This window comes from Bos mutus, chromosome 13 (genome assembly GCF_027580195.1).
Source record: "Bos mutus isolate GX-2022 chromosome 13, NWIPB_WYAK_1.1, whole genome shotgun sequence".
NCBI lineage: Eukaryota > Metazoa > Chordata > Mammalia > Artiodactyla > Bovidae > Bos > Bos mutus.
The window spans coordinates 31,977,797-31,996,168 of record NC_091629.1 but is presented as its reverse complement, the minus strand read 5'-3'; the positions used below and the strand labels follow the sequence as shown (position 1 = coordinate 31,996,168).

The 18,372-nt window shown below is 39.6% G+C and overlaps 1 protein-coding gene across 1 annotated transcript; it reads left to right on the top strand.

The window, feature by feature from the left end:
* Nucleotides 1-337: 337 nt before the first annotated feature.
* LOC102277058 (transmembrane protein 59-like) lies at nt 338-1,461 on the top strand. Its single transcript, XM_014481735.2, has one exon. It carries the CDS (start codon nt 366-368, stop codon nt 1,338-1,340), a length of 975 nt encoding a protein of 324 aa, XP_014337221.2. The 5' UTR covers nt 338-365; the 3' UTR covers nt 1,341-1,461.
* The last annotated feature ends 16,911 nt before the right edge of the window (nt 1,462-18,372 follow it).

The following is an 18,372-nucleotide window of genomic DNA, read 5'->3' as shown; positions in this document are numbered from 1 at the left end:
AAAAACCTTCATTTTAAAATCATCTTGTTTGTTTAATGAATAACGCTGTTTACATGGAGACCGTTCATTGATCTAACTGGTGTTAAAGTAATAAATGAATAGCACTTGTGTTTACCCTTTTCTTCTTGAGACTAATTAATGCTAAGCTTAAGATACTTTTAAATTGCTGAGATATATAAATATTTATATATAATTTTATATTGGGAGCTATTGAACATTTAATCTCGTTTGGCAAGACAGATCCATTTCCTTGGCCAGAATAAAAGAAGGATGGCTTTGTGATGAAGCTATTAGAGATTTTTCTTTCAGCATTCAACATCAATAATAAGTTGATTCTAAAATTGAAGAAATTAGAGGCAAACAAAATGGCGGTGCCGAAGGGGAGCCTATGGCTCAGGGCCCAACTGGGGATCCCGCCGCTACTGCTGCTGGCCATGGCCCTGGCCGGAGGCTCGGGAACCGCTTCGGCTGAAGCGTTTGACTCGGTCTTGGGTGATACGGGGTCTTGTCACCGGGCCTGTCAGTTGATGTATCCCTTGCACACCTACCCCAAGGAAGAGGAGCTGTACCCATGTCAGAGAGGTTGCAGGCTGTTTTCAATTTGTCAGTTTGTGGATGATGGAATTGATTTAAACCGGACCAAATTGGAATGTGAATCTGCATGTACAGAAGCATATTCCCAATCTGATGAGCAATATGCTTGCCATCTTGGTTGCCAGAATCAGCTGCCATACACAGAATTGAGACAAGAACAACTCATGTCCCTGATGCCAAAAATGTATCTACTCTTCCCTCTAACTCTGGTAAGATCATTCTGGAGTGATATGGTGGACTCTGCACAGAGCTTCATAACCTCTTTGTGGACTTTTTATCTTCAAGCTGATGATGGAAAAATAGTTATATTCCAGTCTAAGCCAGAAATCCAGTATGCACCACAGTTGGAGCAGGAGTCTACAAAATTGAAAGACTCATCACTAAGCAAAATGTCCTCAGATCTGCAAATGAGAAGTTCACAAGCACATAGAAACTATCTTGAAGACAGAGAAAGTGACGGCTTTTTAAGATGCCTGTCTCTTAACTCTGGGTGGATTTTAACCGTGACTCTTGTCCTCTCTGTGATGGTGTTGCTCTGGATTTGCTGTGCAACTGTTGCTACAGCTGTGGAGCAGTATGTTCCCTCTGAGAAGCTGAGTATCTATGGTGACTTGGAATTTATGAATGAACAAAAGCTAAACAGATATCCAGCTTCTTCTCTTGTGGTTGTTAGATCTAAAGCTGAAGATTATGAAGAAGCAGGGCCTCTACCTGCAAAAGTGAATCTTGCTCATTCAGAAATTTAAGCTTCTTTTTTTTTAAAGAAAAGTGGAATAGACATCTAAATTTCCATTCCTCATAAAGCTTTTTAAAATGGTTTCATTGGATATAGGGCTTAAAAATCACTATTAAATGCAAATAAAGTTACCCAAATCTGTGAAAATAAATAAATAAAAATAAAATTGAAGAAATTAAAAAATAGCTTCAGGCCTTTCAGGGGTAAAAACCAATTCCAGGCTTATGAAGGAAAAAGTTACACATGGCACGTGATTATAAAACTTAAAGTGAGTTCTATCTCTAGGGGCAAGTGTCGGCTTTGAATCATATCTCCTCAATCTAACCATTATCTCTCCATTGAACTCAAGATCACACAAACACACACACACACACACACATACACATACACACACCCCTCAACAGGACGCCATAGCAGGAAAAGGCCTTTTTGGGCATGTAATTCAACTCACTAGTGTCTTAGATGAGAAGATATGAATTCCAAATGAGGAAGTGATTTGCCTAAGGATGCACAGCTAACGCTTGCTGGAGCCAAAATAGTGCCCCAAGGTCTCAGTCTGGTCCAGTAACTGCCCTTCTGAATCCAAAGGACAGGACTTCCTCTAAGAATGTTTAGAGGGCCATTTAAACTGGTTCCTCACCTCCTGAGAGAATCTTAAACTGCACAAAAGATACCTTCCTTCCCTCTGCCAAGCTGAGTGCATCCCATCCAACAGACTTCATAATCTAGACTCCAGGGTTCCAGAGAAATCAGAATTACCCCAGGACGACTCTAGTGCTGCTGCCTTTCATTTCTCCTAATGGGAGAAGTGCCCCCTTTGGGAGATGTCTGAGCACATTTAGCTGGAATGCACATGGAGCTATTTGGATGTGATGTTGGAGCCATGTGGGAAAGCAGATTATGATGAGAAGAGGCCTTGGCCACAGGAAGAGTAGGTGGTGGGGAAAAGGGCTTTCTCATATTGGAAGACAAAGCAAGTCCAAGGCCAGAGTGTGTAATCATCACACAAGTGGTGAGCAGTGGTCATTCTTCATGCCTCCCAGGAACCAAATGCCTTCTGGTCACCAGGTCAGCCTCTCTCCTGAGGTACACCCACCAGGCCACACATCACCTCCTGGAGTTGCTTGACCAAATTACTCTTTTACAGATGCTCAAAGAGCTCCAAATACAGGACAATTTTTCTAAGCGATAAAGAGGCATAGGGGGAAAATGTGTTTGGCACTTGCTTCAGCTATAACAAATTGGTGGGAGGTGAGAGATTCATTGGAACTTGAAAAGAATAATCATCAGATAGAGGAAAATAGGCAGGAGGTTTGTCTCCAAGAAGTGAGGAGGTCAGTTTTGGAACAGAAGGTCATATAGATACAAGGTCCTTCCAGTCCTTTGTTGATTCCTTGTACTGAATTTCCACATGTGAGTCACAGCCTGAGATGAAAGAGGTCGTCTCCAGGATCTCAGGTGATGCTGTTTGTAGGTTTCCAGCTCTGGATCCAGGCAAGTTCCTGATACAATTCTTTGACTGACTTCTGCAGCAGGATTGGTTCACTGTGTGCAGAAGATCTTCCACCCACTCACTTATTTAGTCTCTGTGCTGACTGCTGTGGAGGAACAGAGGTGTGGGTGCAAGTCTGAATCTGAGAGTGACTCTCAAAATGATACACGATTAACTCTATGTTGAAGTAGAGACACTGTAAGCACAAAAATGGAGAAGATATAGAAGACAGATTCCTTCCAACCATGGGAATCAGAAAAGGTTTGGAGTACAGAGGTTGTTAGGCAGAGTTCTGGAAGATGGAGAATGGTGGAGAGAGGGTATTCTAGACAAAGAGAATAGAAAGAGCAAAGACATAAAAGAGGGGAAATGAGATAGAATATAAGTGGAACAACAAATAGTTTGATTTGACAGACATACAGAATATAGATGTTTAGGGGAGAACAAACACTGGCAGCAGGATAAAGAGCAGGATGAAAAAAGAGGTGTACTGAAAGAGACTTGGATTCACAATGAGAATCATATTCAAATAGTAATCCTTATTTAACAACTTTCACTTTACCTCTTACCCCTTTGCTTGTAAAATGGGAATGGTCATAGTACTTGCAGCATAAGATTATATGTGGATTAAATATGTATCTTAAACAATGCCTCAGTTCAGTTCAGTCAGTCAGTGGTCTCCATCTCTTTGAGACCCATGGACTCCAGCATGCCAGGCTTCCCTGTCCATCACCAAATCCTGGAGCTTGCTCAAACTCATGTCCATTGAGTCAGTGATGCCATCCAACCATCTCATCTTCTGCCAATCCCCTCTCCTCCTCGCTTCCATCTTTCCCAGCATCAGGGTCTTTTCAAATGAGTCAGTTCTTCGCATCAGGTGGCCAAAATACTGAAGCTTCAGCTTCAGCATCAATCCCTCCAATGAATATTCAGGACTGATTTCCTTTAGGATTGACTGGTTGGATCTCCTTGCAGTCCAAGGGACTCTCAAGAGTCTTCTCCAACACCACACTTCAAAAGCATCAATTCTTCACTGCTCAGCTTTCTTTATAGTCCAACTCTCACATCCATACATGACTACTGGAAAAACCATAGCCTTGACTAGACGGACCTTTGTTGGCAAAGTAATGTCTCTGCTTTTAAATACGCTGTTTAGGTTTGTCATAGCTTTTCTTCCAAAGAACAAGAATCTTTTAATTTCATGGCTGCAGTCACCATCTGGCATGATTTTTGAGCCTAAGAAAATAAAGTCTCTCAACTGTTTTCATTCTTTCCCTATCTGTTTTCCATGAAGTGATGGGACCAAATGCCACAATCTTAGTTTTTGTAATGTTGAGCTTTAAGCCAGCTTTTTCATTCTTCTCCTTCACTTTCATCAGTTCCTCTTTGCTTCTGCCATAAGAGTGGTGTCATTTGCATATCTGAGGTTATTGATATTTCTCCCAGAAATCTGGATTCCAGCTTATGCTTCATCCAGCCTGACATTTTCACATGATGTACTCTCCATACAAGTTAAATAAGCAGGGTGACAATATAAAACCTTGACATACTCCTTTCCCGATTTGGAACCAGTCTGTTGTTCCATGTCCAGTTCTAACTGTTGCTTCCTGACCTGCATACAGGTTTCTCAAGAGGCAGGTCAGGTGGTCAGGTATTTCCATCTCTTGAAGAATTTTCCACAGTTTGTTGTGATCCACACAGTCAAAGGCTTTGGTGTAGTCAATAAAGCAGAAGTAGATGCTTTTCTGGAACTCTTTTTCTTTTTCTGTGATCCAATGGATGTTGGCAATTTGATCTCTGGTTCCTCTGCCTTTTCTAAATACAGCTTGAACATCTGGAAGTTGTCAGTTTGCATACTGTTGATGCCTATCTTGGAGAATTTTCAGCATTACTTTACTAGCATGTGAGATGAGTGCAATTGTGTGGTAGTTTGAGAATTCTTTGGCATTGCCTTTCTTTGGGATTGGAACGAAAACTGACCTTTTCCAGTCCTTTGGCCACTGCTGAGTTTTCCAAAATTGCTTGCATATTGAGAGCAGCACTTTCACAGCATCATCTTTTGGGATTTGAAATAGCTCAACTGGAATTCCATCACCTCCACTAGGTTTGTTCATCGTGATGGTTCCTAAAGCCCACTTGACTTCGGATTCCAGGATGTCTGGTTCTAGGTGAGTGATCACACCATCATGGTTATCTAGGTCATGAACATCTTTTTTGTATAGTTCTTCTGTGTGTTCTTGCCACTTTTTCTTAATATCTTCTGCTTCTTTTAGGTCCATACCTTTTCTGTCCTTTATTGTGCCCATCTTTGCATGAAATATTCCCTTGGTATCTCCAATTTTCTTGACGCAATCTCTAGTCTTTCCCATTCTATTGTTTTCCTCTATTTCTTTGCACTGGTCACTGAGAAAGGCTTTTTTATCTCTCCTTGCTATTCTTTGAAACTCTGCATTCAGATGGGTATATCTTTCCTCTTCTGTAGCACATCATAAGCAGTCAATAGATATTAGCTATTATTTTTAGAATGATTAATTCTGGGAACAGAATTTCTCTTAGAGGAATCCAGAGTATTGTGTCACATATAATGGATATACTATTTGGGATTTATTCACCAGAGTATTTTCATCTTCTGTGGCCCCGAGTCTCTAGCTATCTTGGACTCCCAATTCAATCTGGCCAGCTCAAATCATAGGATTTCTTCCATAGTATAAGGAAGAAGCTCTTCCACCATTAAGGCTGAACCAGAAAGATTAATGATTCTAAGAAAATTGGCATTAATGTAGGGGAAATCCCTTCCATACAGAAAGAAGGAAACAGAGCATACCCCTTCCAGTCCCAATGGTGAAGGGAAAGAAGAAAACAAGCTGATTAAAGACAGATGCATTTGTCCCTGCTTTCTCTTTCAGAATATAAATCTAGGTGGTGAAGTGAAGATGCAATAGAAGCACCTAAGTTATAGGGAAGCCTAAGAAATGCTTGGGGCAGGGAAGCACCAATGAAATGCTTGCCCATGTTCACTGAGGTAGGCCCTAGACCTCTAAGAGAAGTCATGCATAAGGCCCAGAGATAGTGAGACAGCAGTCTCACTAAGAAAAAGCTATAAGATAGAGGAGTCTGATGTGGTTGGTACCTTGACACCTCACAGAAAGCAGTAAGGCATAGGGATCCATAAATTACCATGTGCCCCACTTAGGGGTCACAGATGGATGAACAAAAGCCTGGGGTTGAGTTAAAGAGGCCATTATACATGGGGCCTTTGCAATCAAGCACAAATAGCTAGGATTATAGACTCCAAAAGACCAGCTGAAATGTATTATTTTTCAACAACCCACTCTGCAGCACAGCCAGCAAGGATCCAGAATGCACATAACAGCATGTGATTCTGAGTGTTCCCTCTACCCTTCCCCAGCACGCTTTCATGGGAGCTCTACCATATTGGGAAAGAGTAAGAAGAAGGGGCTGAAATCCCAAACATTTCATTTATCTGAAAGTGGGTGATTTAAACTGAATGGAGTATACTTAAGTCAAAAAGACTATATGTTATTAATAGCCAAGTTTAAGTTTGTTCTCTACCTCCCAGTAAGACAGGGACTTATAAAGCTTTGACCAATGATAGAAAAGTCAAGAAGCTATGTTTTCCCCATCATACAAGTGTAGTGTCAGACAACACTGTACATATAACAATGATGAAAAAACAACAGAAGATTGAGGACTGGCATGGGGAGAAAAGAGGAAAAGCAGGTGTCACACTGGAAACACATGATAAAAAATGGGAGTTGTTATATAGGATCCAGATCCAAATCTTATGGAATAGGGTTCAAAACAATAAGGAGGATATGATGGTATTCTCACTTGGACCAGCATAGAAGTGTGTAAGCACTGAAAAGGGACAGGAAAGACTCGCACCTGATGCTTGACAGATGGTGATGAAAGGAGTGGAGCTCAGGAGGCCAGAGTCATCATGAGGGAGGCATATGTGGAGAGAAACGGTGGCTGCTGCTGAAGGAGAGGCAGTACTTCCAACTGTTCACCACTGGGTGTGATGTCAGCTGTGGACTTGTCATATATGTGCTTTGTTGTGGTGAGAGATCAAGCCCTGAGCCTTTGGAGTGGGAGCACTGACTCCAAGACTCTAGACTACCAGAGAAATAACCTTGCTAAGTCACTTCAGTCGTGTCCGACTCTGTGCGACCCCACAGATGGCAGCCACCAGGCTCCCCCGTCCCTGGGATTCTCCAGGCAACAACACTGGAGTGGGTTGCCATTTCCTTCTCCAATGCATGAAAGTGAAAAGTGAAAGTCAAGTCGCTCAGTCGTGTCCAACTCTTCACAACCCCATGGACTGCAGCCTACCAGGCTCCTCCATCCATGGGATTTTCCAGGCAAAGTATTGGAGTGGGGTGCCATTGCCTTCTCCATAAAATAGTGAGAACTCCCACAAAGGAAATCACTTGAATACAAAACCCAGCATCAGCAGTAGCACCCTGTGCAGGATGCCTCATCCAAACAAAAAAAATAAAACAAAAACACAAACCATACCATCAGCAGACAGGAGTACCACCTCACTCAGCCTTGCACATCAGAAGAAAACAAAACAAAACAAAAAAACAAACAAACAAAAACTCAGCACAAATCTCACCCTATACAAAGTTTACAGAAACCACTGCACCAATCTTAGGAGGGTAGAAATCAAAAGGAAGAAAGAATTCAACCTTTAAGCCTGAGAAAAGGAGACCTCAACCACAATAAGTTTAAAAAAGAATAATGAAAAGGCAGGGAAATACTGCACAAATGAAGGAACAAACTAGAAAAACACAAGTCTAACTAATGAAGAGGAAATGGGCAAACTACCTGAAAAAGAATTCAGAATAATGATAGAAAAGATGATCAAAAGCCTGGAAAGCAGAATGGAGAAAATGTAAGAATCAGTTAACAAAGATCTAGAAGAATTAAAGAATAAACATACAGAGACAAACAACACAATTACTGAAATTAAAAATACTCTAGAAGGAATCAATAACAGAATATCTGAAGCAGAAGAATGAATCAGTGAGCTGGAAGACAAAATGGTGGAAATAACTTCTGAAGTGCAGAATAAAGTGAAAAGATTGAAAAGAACTGAGGATAGTCTCAGGGACCTCTGGGACAATATCAAATGCACATTCAAATTATAGGGGTCCCAGATGCAGAAGAGAAAAAAAGGGTATGAAAAAATTTTTGAAGAGGTTATAGTTGAAAATTTCCCAACATGGAAAAGGAAATAGTCAATCAGTCCAAGAGGTGCAAAGAACTCCATACAGGGTAAACCGAAGGAGAAACATGACAAGACACATACTAATCAAACTAGCAAAGATTAAACACAAACAAAGAATATTAAAAGCAGCAAGGGAAAAGCAACAAGTAACATACAAGAGAAACCCTATACGTTTAAAAGCCGATTTCAGCAGAAACTCTGAAGGCCAGAAGGGAATGGCAGAATATATTTAAAGTACTGAAAGGGAAAAGTCTACAACCAAGATTACTGTACCCAGAAAGGATCTCATTCAAAATTGATGAAGAAATAAAAAGCTTTTCAGACAAGCCAAAGTTAAGAGAATTCAGTACCACCAAACCAGCTTTACAACAAATGTTAAAGGGCCTTATATAGTCAGGAAGGAGAAGGCAATGGCCACCCACTCCAGTGCTCTTGCCTGGCAAATCCCATGGACCAAGGAGCCAGGTAGGCTGCAGTCCATTGGATCGCTAAGAGTTGGACACGACTGAGCGACTTCACTTTTACTTTTCACTTTCCTGCATTGGAGAAGGAAATGGCAACCCACTCCAGTGTTCTTGCCTGGAGAATCCCAGGGACAGTGGAGCCTGATGGGCTGCCGTCTATGGGGTTGCACAGAGTCAGACACGACTGAAGCGACTTAGCAGCATAGTCAGGAAATATAAGAGAAGAAAAAGATCTATAAAAGCAAACCCCAAACAATAAAGAAAATGGCAATAGGAACATATATATTGATTATTACTTTAAATGTAAATAGATTAAATGCTCCAACCAAAAGACACAGACTGGCTGAATGGATACAAAAAAAGATCCATATATATGCTGTCTACAAGAAACCCACTTCAGACCTCAAGACACATATAGACTGAAAGTGAGAGGATGGAAAAATATATTTCATGCAAATATAGTCTAGCAAAAGAAAGCTAGAGTAGCAATCCTCATATCAGGCAAAATAGACCTTAAAGTAAAGAGGATTACAAGTGATAAGGAAGGACACCACTTAATGATCAAGAGACCAATCCAAGAGACAGACATAACAATTGTAAATATCTATGCACCCAAAATAGGAGCACTGTAATACATAAGACAAACACTAACAGACATAAAAGGAGAAATTGACAGTGACACAATAATAGTAGGAGATTTTAACACCCCACTCACACCAATGGACAGATCATCAAAACAGAAAATCAATAAGGAAACACAAGTCTTAAATGATACAGTAGATGAGATGGATCTCATTGATATCTCGATGACATCCCATCCAAATACAGAAGAAAACACCTACTTCTCAAGTGCACATGGAACATTATCCAGGATAGACCACATCTTGAGTCACAAATCAAGCTTCAGTAAATTTAAGAAAACTGAAATAAAATCAAGCATTTTCTCAGACCAGAACACAATGAGACTAGATATCAATTGCAAGAACAAAAACTGTAAACAACAGATTTGACATAAACACATGGAGTTTAAACAATTCATTTCTAAATAACCAACAGGTTACTGAAGAAATCAAATGGGAAATCAAAAAATATCTAGAAACAAGTGACAATGAAAATATAACTCAAAACCTATGGGATGCAGCAAAAGCAGTTCTAAGGGGGAAGTTTATAGCAATACAATCCTACCTCAAGAAACAAGAAAACCAGCGAATAGACAACCTAACTTTACACCTAAAACAACTGGAAAAAGGAGAAGAAAGAAACCCCAAAATTAGTAGAGGGAAATAAATCATAAAATTCAGGCAGAAATAAATGGGGAAAAAATTAAAGAAACAAGTGTAAAGATTAAAAATACTAAAATTTGGTTCTTTGAGAAGATAAACAAAATTGACAAACCCTTAGCCCAACTCATCAAGAAAAAAAAGAGAGAAGAATCCAATCAACAAAATTAGAAATGAAGAAGTTGAGGTTACAACTGACAAGGCAGAAATGCAAAGGGTTATAAGAGACAATTAGGGACAACTATATGGCAATAAAATGGATAACCTGGAAGAAATGGACAGATGCTTAGAAAAGGTCAATCTTCCAATACTGAACCGGGAAGAAATAGAAATTATGAACAACCCAATTACAAGCACTGAAATTGAAGCTGTGATCAAACATCTCCCAAAAAACAAAAGCCCAGGGCCAGACTGCTTCACAGGAGAATTCTATCAAACATTTAGAGAAGAGCTAATGCCTATCCTTCTAAAACTCTTTCAAAAAACTGCAAAAAACACTTCTAAATTCATTCTATGAGACTACCATCACCTGATACCAAAACCAGACAAAGACAACACAAAAAAAGAAAACTACAGACAAATATCACTGATGAACATAGATGCAAAAATCCTCAACAAAATTTTAGCAAATAGAATTCAGCAACACATTAAAAAGCTCATACACCATGATCAATAAGGGTTTATTCCAGGGATGCAAGGATTCTTCAGTATATGCAAATCGATCAATGTGATACACTATATTAACAAATTGAAAGAAAAAAATACATAATAATCTCAATAGACGCAGAAAAAGCTTTTGACAAAATTCAGCACCACTTTATGATTAAAACTCTTCAAAAAATGGGCATAGAAGGAATCTAGCTCAACATAGTAAAGGCCATATATAATAAGCCTACAGGAAACATTATTCTTGATGGTGAAAACTGAAAGCATTCCCCCTACGATCAGGAACAAGACAAGGGTGTCCACTTTCACCACTATTATTAAACATAGTTTTGGAAGTCCTAGCAACAGCAATCAGAGAAGAAAAAGAAATAAAAGGAATTCACATCGGAAAAGACATAAATCTTTCACTGTTTGCAGATGACATGTTACTGTACATAGAAAACCCTAAAGATGGTATCAGAAAATTACTAGAGTTTATCAGTGAATTTAGCAAAGTTGCAGGATACTAAATCAATACACAGAAATTACTTGCATTTCTATTTACTAACTGAAAAATGATAAAGAGAAATTAAGCAATCAATCACATTCACCATTGCAACAAAAAGAATAAAATATCTAGGAATAAATTCACTAGGGAGACAAAAGAACTGTACACAGAAAATTATAAGACACTAATGAAAGAAATAAAAAGCAACATAAACAAATGGAGAGATAGCCCATGTTCCTGGGTAGGAAGAATCAATATTGTGAAAATCTACACTACAAACAAAATCTCCAGATTCAATGTGATCCCTATCAAATTACCAAAGGCATTTTTCACAGAACTAGAACAAAAAATCTCACAATTCATATGGAAACACAAAAGACTCCAAATAACCAAAGCAGTCATGAGAAAGAATGCAGCTGGAGGAATCAACCTTTCTGACTTCAGGTTATACAACAAAGCTACAGTCATCAAGACAATATAGTACTGGCACCAAAACAGAAATATAGACCAATGGAACAAGATAGAAAACCCAGAAATAAACCCATGCACCTATGGGTACCTTATTTTTGACAAAGGAGGCAAACATATACAATGGGGCAAAGACAGCCTCTTCAATAAATGGTGCTGGGAAAATTGGACAGCTACATGTAAAAGAATGAAATTAGAACACTTCCTAAAACCACGCACAAAGATCAAATTAAAATGGATTAAAGACCTAAATGGAAGACAAGAAACTACAAAACTCTTAGATGAAAACATAGGCAGAACACTCGATGACATAAATCAAAGCAAGATCCTCTATGACCTACCTCCTAGAGTAATGGAAATAAAAACAAAAGTAAACAAGTCAGTTCAATTCAGTTCAGTTGCTCAGTCATGTCCAACTCTTTGCAACCCCATGGACTGCAGCATGCCAGGCCTCCCTGTCCATCACCAACCAACTCCCGGAGTTTACCCAAACTCATGTCCACTGAGTCAGTGAAGCCATCCAACCATCTCATCCTCTGTTGTCCCCTTCTCCTCCTGCCTTCAATTTTCTCCTTCCTTCTCCTTCTGCCTTCAATCAAGTGAACAAGTGGGACCTGATTAAACTTAAAAGCTTTTGCACAGCAAAGGAAACTATAAGCAAGGTGAAAAGACAACCCTCAGAGTGAGAGAAAATAATAGCAAATGAAACAACTAACAAAGAATTAATTCCAAAATATACAAGAAGCTCATACAACTCAATGCCAGAAAAAGAAATAACCTAATCAAAAAGTGGGGAAAAAAGCTAAACAGACATTTCTCCAAAGAAGACATCCAGATGGCTAACAAACACATGAAAAGATGCTCAACATCGCTCATTATTAGAGAAATGCAAATCAAAACTACAATGTGATATCACCTCACTCTGGTTAGAATGGCCATCATCAAAAAGTCTACAAACAGTAAATGCTGGACAGGGTGTGGAGAAAAGGGAATGCTCTTGCACTGTTTGCAGGGGTGTAAATTGGTACAGCCACTATGGAAGATGGTATGGAGATTCATTTAAAAACTAGGAATAAAACCACCATAGAACCCAGCAATCCCACTCCTAGGCACATACCCTGAGGAAACCAAAATTGAAAAAGATAGATGTATCCCATTGTTCACTGCAGCACTATTTACAATAGCTAGAACATGGAAGCAACCTAGATGTCCATAGACAGATGAATGGATAAAGAAGTTGTGGTACATACACACAATGGAATATTACTCAGCCATAAAAAGGATTGCATTTGAGTCAGTTCTAATGAGGTGGATGAACCTAGAGCCTTATTAAACAGAGTGAAGTAAGTCAGAGAAAGATAAATAGCATATACTAATGCATATATATGGAATCTAGAAAAATAGTACTGAAGAATTTATTTGCCAGGTAGCATGGAGAAACAAACAGAGAATAAACTTATGGACATGGAGAGAGGGGAGGAGAGGGTGAGATGTATGGAGAGAGTAACATAGAAACTTATGTTACCATATGTAAAATAGATAGCCAATGGGAATTTGCTGTATGTCTCAGGAAACTCAAACAGGGGCTCTGTATCAACCTAGAGGGGTGGGATGGGGAGGGAGATGGGGGGGAAGTTCAAAAGTGAGGGGATATATGTATACCTATGTCAGACTTTATTTTTCTGGGCTCCAAAATCACTGTGGATGGTGACTGCAGCCATGAAATTAAAAGAGGCTAACTCCTTGGAAGGAAAGTTATGACCAACCTAGATAGCATATTAAAAAGCAGAGACATTACTTTGCCAACAAATGTCCATCTAGTCAAGGCTATGGTTTTTCCTGTGGTCATGTATGGGTGTGAGAGTTGGACTGTGAAGAAAACTGAACGCCGAAGAATTGATGCTTTTGAACTGTGGTATTGGAGAAGACTCTTGAGAGTCCCTTGGACTGCAAGGAGATCCAACCAGTCCATTCTGATGGAGATCAGCCCTGGGATTTCTTTGGAAGGAATGATGCTAAAGCTGAAACTCCAGTACTTTGGCCCCCTCATGCAAAGAGTTGATTCATTGGAAAAGACTCTGATGCTGGGAGGGATTGGGGGCAGGAGGAGAAGGGGACGACAGAGGAATGAAATAGTTGGATGGCATCACTGACTCAATGGATGTGAGTCTGGGTGGACTCCGGGAGTTGATGATGGACAGGGAGGCCTGGTGTGCTGCGATTCATGGGGTCGCAAAGAGTCGGACACGACTGAGCAACTGAACTGAACTGATGTCTGATTCATGTTGAGGTTTGACAGAAAACAACAAAATTCTGTAAAGCAATTATCCTTTAATTAAAAAATAAATTTTTAAAAAGTTAAAGCAGAAATCAATGATATAAAAAATAGGAAATTGTTAGAGAAATTCAATATAACCAAAAATTGGTTCTTTCAAAGACTAAAAATACATATATGCCTCCAAAAAAAACATAAATAAGGAGAAGGCAGTATGACTTCAACATTGACAGTGCAGGAAAATATAGTTGATATCAAATATGGGAGCCCTTGATAATGGCAGCTTTGATATTTGTGACATAATTCATGAGCAATCAAAAAATTCATGATGTAATCATTTGCCATTTTGGAGGTGAAAGCTTCAATCTTGGACAATAGTGACTAGACCTATTGTGACTAGTCAATACTGACTAGTCAATAGTGACTAGCCAATCACATGGCAGTCCATTTCAGTGGAGCTTCCTTGCTATTTATTCAACATTGTATAACCAGTTGCTCTTATGAAATAATGAATGACTATATATCTTAGTCTAAAAAATGTGTATGCCCCTAGAAAAAAGCCAGCAGCTTTTTCAGTGATGGAACCTGGTGCTAATGTTAAAAATTAAGAAATAATGAAAATATTAGTAGGTGAGAAGTTAAGGATCCTTTAAGAAAATGATAGTTCATAGCCAGAGAATAGAAGTTCAGATAAATTAATATAGTGATATGTTTGCTTATTCCAATCCACGGCACAAGTAAATCAAATATAAGTTTTATAGAGAAATAAGAAGTGATTCATAATACTTCCACAAATGCTGCAGCCTGTGGCAAAAAAAAAAAATTGTATTTTAAGGAAGAAATTACATGCCATAATGCTAGTGATATAATTAGGGATTTCCAAAGGTAAGGCTCTAAATTTTCTTTATCTCAGTTAAACTTTCAATACTTTGGTATTTTGATTAGTTAAACATCTATGTCAATCTAAAGATTTTAGCCATTACTTGACTGAACCTAGAGAAGGAAGATTATTAAAGATTTGGACCCCTGAATTCCATGGACAGGAAATACTTAGATGAATTCCTTCTCATTGATGTTCGATGTTTGAGCTACAATAGCTAACAGAAATTTTCACAAAAGGCTTCAAGCATCATTTCACATTCTTACTCAGACAGTATGCCTGAAGTTCTGCATTTTTATTTTATTTCAGCAAATGGTTATTGTATCATATAGAGACAGCTGTGAACTCTGGGAATTAGTTCTCCTCTTGCTCTGCCACCTCATCATATCATCACCCTCTACCATCTGCAGAGAGTTGTATGAATATCAAGAGAAAGGGAAAACTGAGGGGCCCATAGCTGACTCAGAAAAGTATTACCACCCACAGCTACCCAGTTTTCACTGCAGAATTTTTATTTTACAATTAGGCCATCACTTTCCTGATCTCTGAGCTTCATTTAAAGAAGGGATAACCCCATGGTTCTACTCCACAGTTATTCTTATTATAGCATCATAGAAATACACAGTGCTGATATTTCTGGTTCTCACATTACTCCAGCTAAGCCTGACTCCTTTGCTCCAAGCAAGATTTTAGCTAAACTATCTCTTAACCAAATAAAGGCAATTCCAAAGAACGCTCAAACTACTGCACAGTTGTACGCATCTCACACTCAAGTAAAATAATGCTCAAAATTCTCCAAGCCAGGCTTCAGCAATACGAGAACCATGAACTTCTAGATGTTCAAGCTGCTTTTAGAAAAGGCAGAGGAACCAGAGATCAAATTGCCAACATCCGCTGGATCATTGAAAAAGCAAGAGAGTTCCAGAAAAACATCTATTTCTGCTTTATTGACTATGCCAAAGCCTTTGACTGTGTGGATCACAATAAACTGTGGAAAATTCTGAAAGAGATGGGAATACCAGACCACCTGACCTGCCTCTTGAGAAACCTATATGCAGGTCAGGAAGCAACAGTTAGAACTGGACATGGAACAACAGACTGGTTCCAAATAGGAAAAGGAGTACGTCAAGGCTGTATATTGTCACCCTGCTTGTTTAACTTATATGCAGAGTACATCATGAGAAACGCTGGGCTGGAGGAAGCACAAGCTGAAATCAAGATTGCCAGGAGAAATAACAATAACCTCAGATATGCAGATGACAGCACCCTTATGGCAGAAAGCGAAGAAGAATTTAAAGAGCCTCTTGATGAAAGTGAAGGAGGTGAGTGAAAAAGTTGGCTTAAAGCTCAACATTCAGAAAACTAAGATCACAGCATCTGGTCCCATCCCTTCATGGCAAATAGATGGGGAAACAGTGGAAACAATGAGAGACTTTATTTTTGGGGGGGGGGTTCCAAAATCACTGCAGATGGTGACTGCAGCCATGAAATTAAAAGACACTCCTTGGAAGTAAAGTTATGACCAACCTAGATAGCATATTCAAAAGCAGAGACATTACTTTGCCAACAAAGGTCCATCTAGTCAAGCTATGGTTTTTCCAGTAGTTATGTATGGATGTGAGAGTTGGACTACGAAGAAAGCTGAGCACCGAAGAATCGATGCTTTTGAACTGTGGTGTTGGAGAAGACTCTTGAGAGTCCCTTGGACTGCAAGGGGATCCAACCAGTCCATCCTAAAGGAGATCAGTCCTGAGTGTTCATTGGAAGGACTGATGTTGAAGCTGAAACTCTAATACTTTGGCCACCTGATGCAAAGAGCTGACTCATTGGAAAAGACCCTGATGCTGGGAAAGATTGAGGGCAGGAGAAGAAGGGGATGACAGAGGATGAGATGGTTGGATGACAGCACCAACTCAATGGACATGAGTTTGGGTAGGCTCTGGCAGTTGGTGTTGGACAGGGAGGCCTGGCATGCTGCGGTTCATGGGCTTGCAAAGAGTTGGACACGACTGAGCAACTGAACTGAACTTATTTCTTAACTTTGGGTTTACAAATCTAGTGAAGTACTTCTGACTGAATCTTGTATTCCCCAATATGGTAGGCTCAATAATGACCCCCTAAATATGTCCACATCCTAATTCCTAAGGCCTGTCAATATGTAATCTTATGGGGAAAGGAACTTTGTGTGATTAAATTAAGCATCTTGAGACTAGGAGATACATTTGTATTGTCTGGGGGAAGCCCAAAGTAATCATAAGCATCCTTATAAGAGAAAAACAAGGACAAAGTCAGAAAAAAGGAGGTATAACAACAAAAGCAGAGACTGGAACAATGTGCTTTGACGATGGAGGAAGGAGTCACAAACCAAAGAATGTAGATATCTTGTAAAAGCTGAAAAAGGTAACAAAAGAAACTCGCCCCTAGAGTCTCTAGAAGGAATGCATCCCATTGACACCTTGATTTTAGCCTCACAAACTCTTTTTGGACTTCTGACCTCCAGAACTATGAGAGAATAAATTTGTATTGTTTTAAGCTATTATATTTGTGTTGATTTGTTATAGCAATAATAGGAAACTAATTCACCCAGTTACCAACTCTGTCACCCTCTTTAAGGCTGAATGAGTAGCACTTTGGTACTCCCCAAATTGCTTGACTCCAGCTGGGTATTTACTCTCCTGTGTATTACTGAGGACAGCTGTAAGTTGAGGCTGATTTGGAAGGCACATAACAGGTGGTCCAGAAAGGGACAAGTAATACTGCCAGTCAGCGCAGCCTAGTGGTCAAGTTTAGAGAGGGCAATAAAAGCAGGAGGATTAAGCAGAGCCCAGGCGGTCAGACAGCAAACTCCACCCCAAGTAACAGCACTGATGTGCTCAGCTATTCAACAAGTGATGGCTCCATCTCTGTCTTTAATTTGTAGGTCAACAGGGTGGAACTGTTTGCCACAGAAAGAGATCAAAGGCCTATATGAGACTGAAGTCAAAGCAGAACTATTTGAATTCCCTCCCACTGGACACACTTGTCAGAACTTTCAGGCTATAAAAATGTCAGAAAACATGTCAGAAGCCAAGGACTTGCATCTGTAGAACTTCGCAGCATCTGCTCTTATACAATAAATCCAGGATGACTCTTCTTTGGAAATTTAGAAATTTCTAAGCTGGAGAGTTCACTCATACCCTCGTCATTACCAACTATCCTCATCACTTTTAAAAGAAAAAAGAAGAGGTGATCAAATTAGGGGAGAGGATAGAAAATAAGAAAGCACCTATATTGCCACCTTCTCTGTTGCCAGGTTCTATGAGACACATTTGATATGTGGAGGCATGTTTAAACCCCAGTGCCATTTTACTCCATCATTTAAAGATGGTTACACCTCCCTGCCCTCGCCCAGCCTAGAAGTCCTTGAGGTAGGAATGAGATCATTGGACAAATTGAAATATGAGTTGTTGTCAAGGCTCCCCTGTGAATAGCTATTAGAATCACAAAGCACCTAACTTCATCCAAGAGTTGTTCAAACAATGTTTGTTTTTAAGAAACAAACTTACTTTTAAGAAATAGATGGAAAGACTTTTCTATGTACAGTCAGTGCTCATTATTCTCAGAGTATATTTGTGAATTCTGCTGCATGCTAAAATATATTTGTAACCCCAAAATCAATATTCATGGCACGTTCATGGTCATTCACAGGCATGCGCGGAGCAGGGGAAATGTGAGTCACCCAGTGTTCACGTTCCCAGCAGAGATCAAAGAAACTGACACCCTCCTTCCTTGTTTCA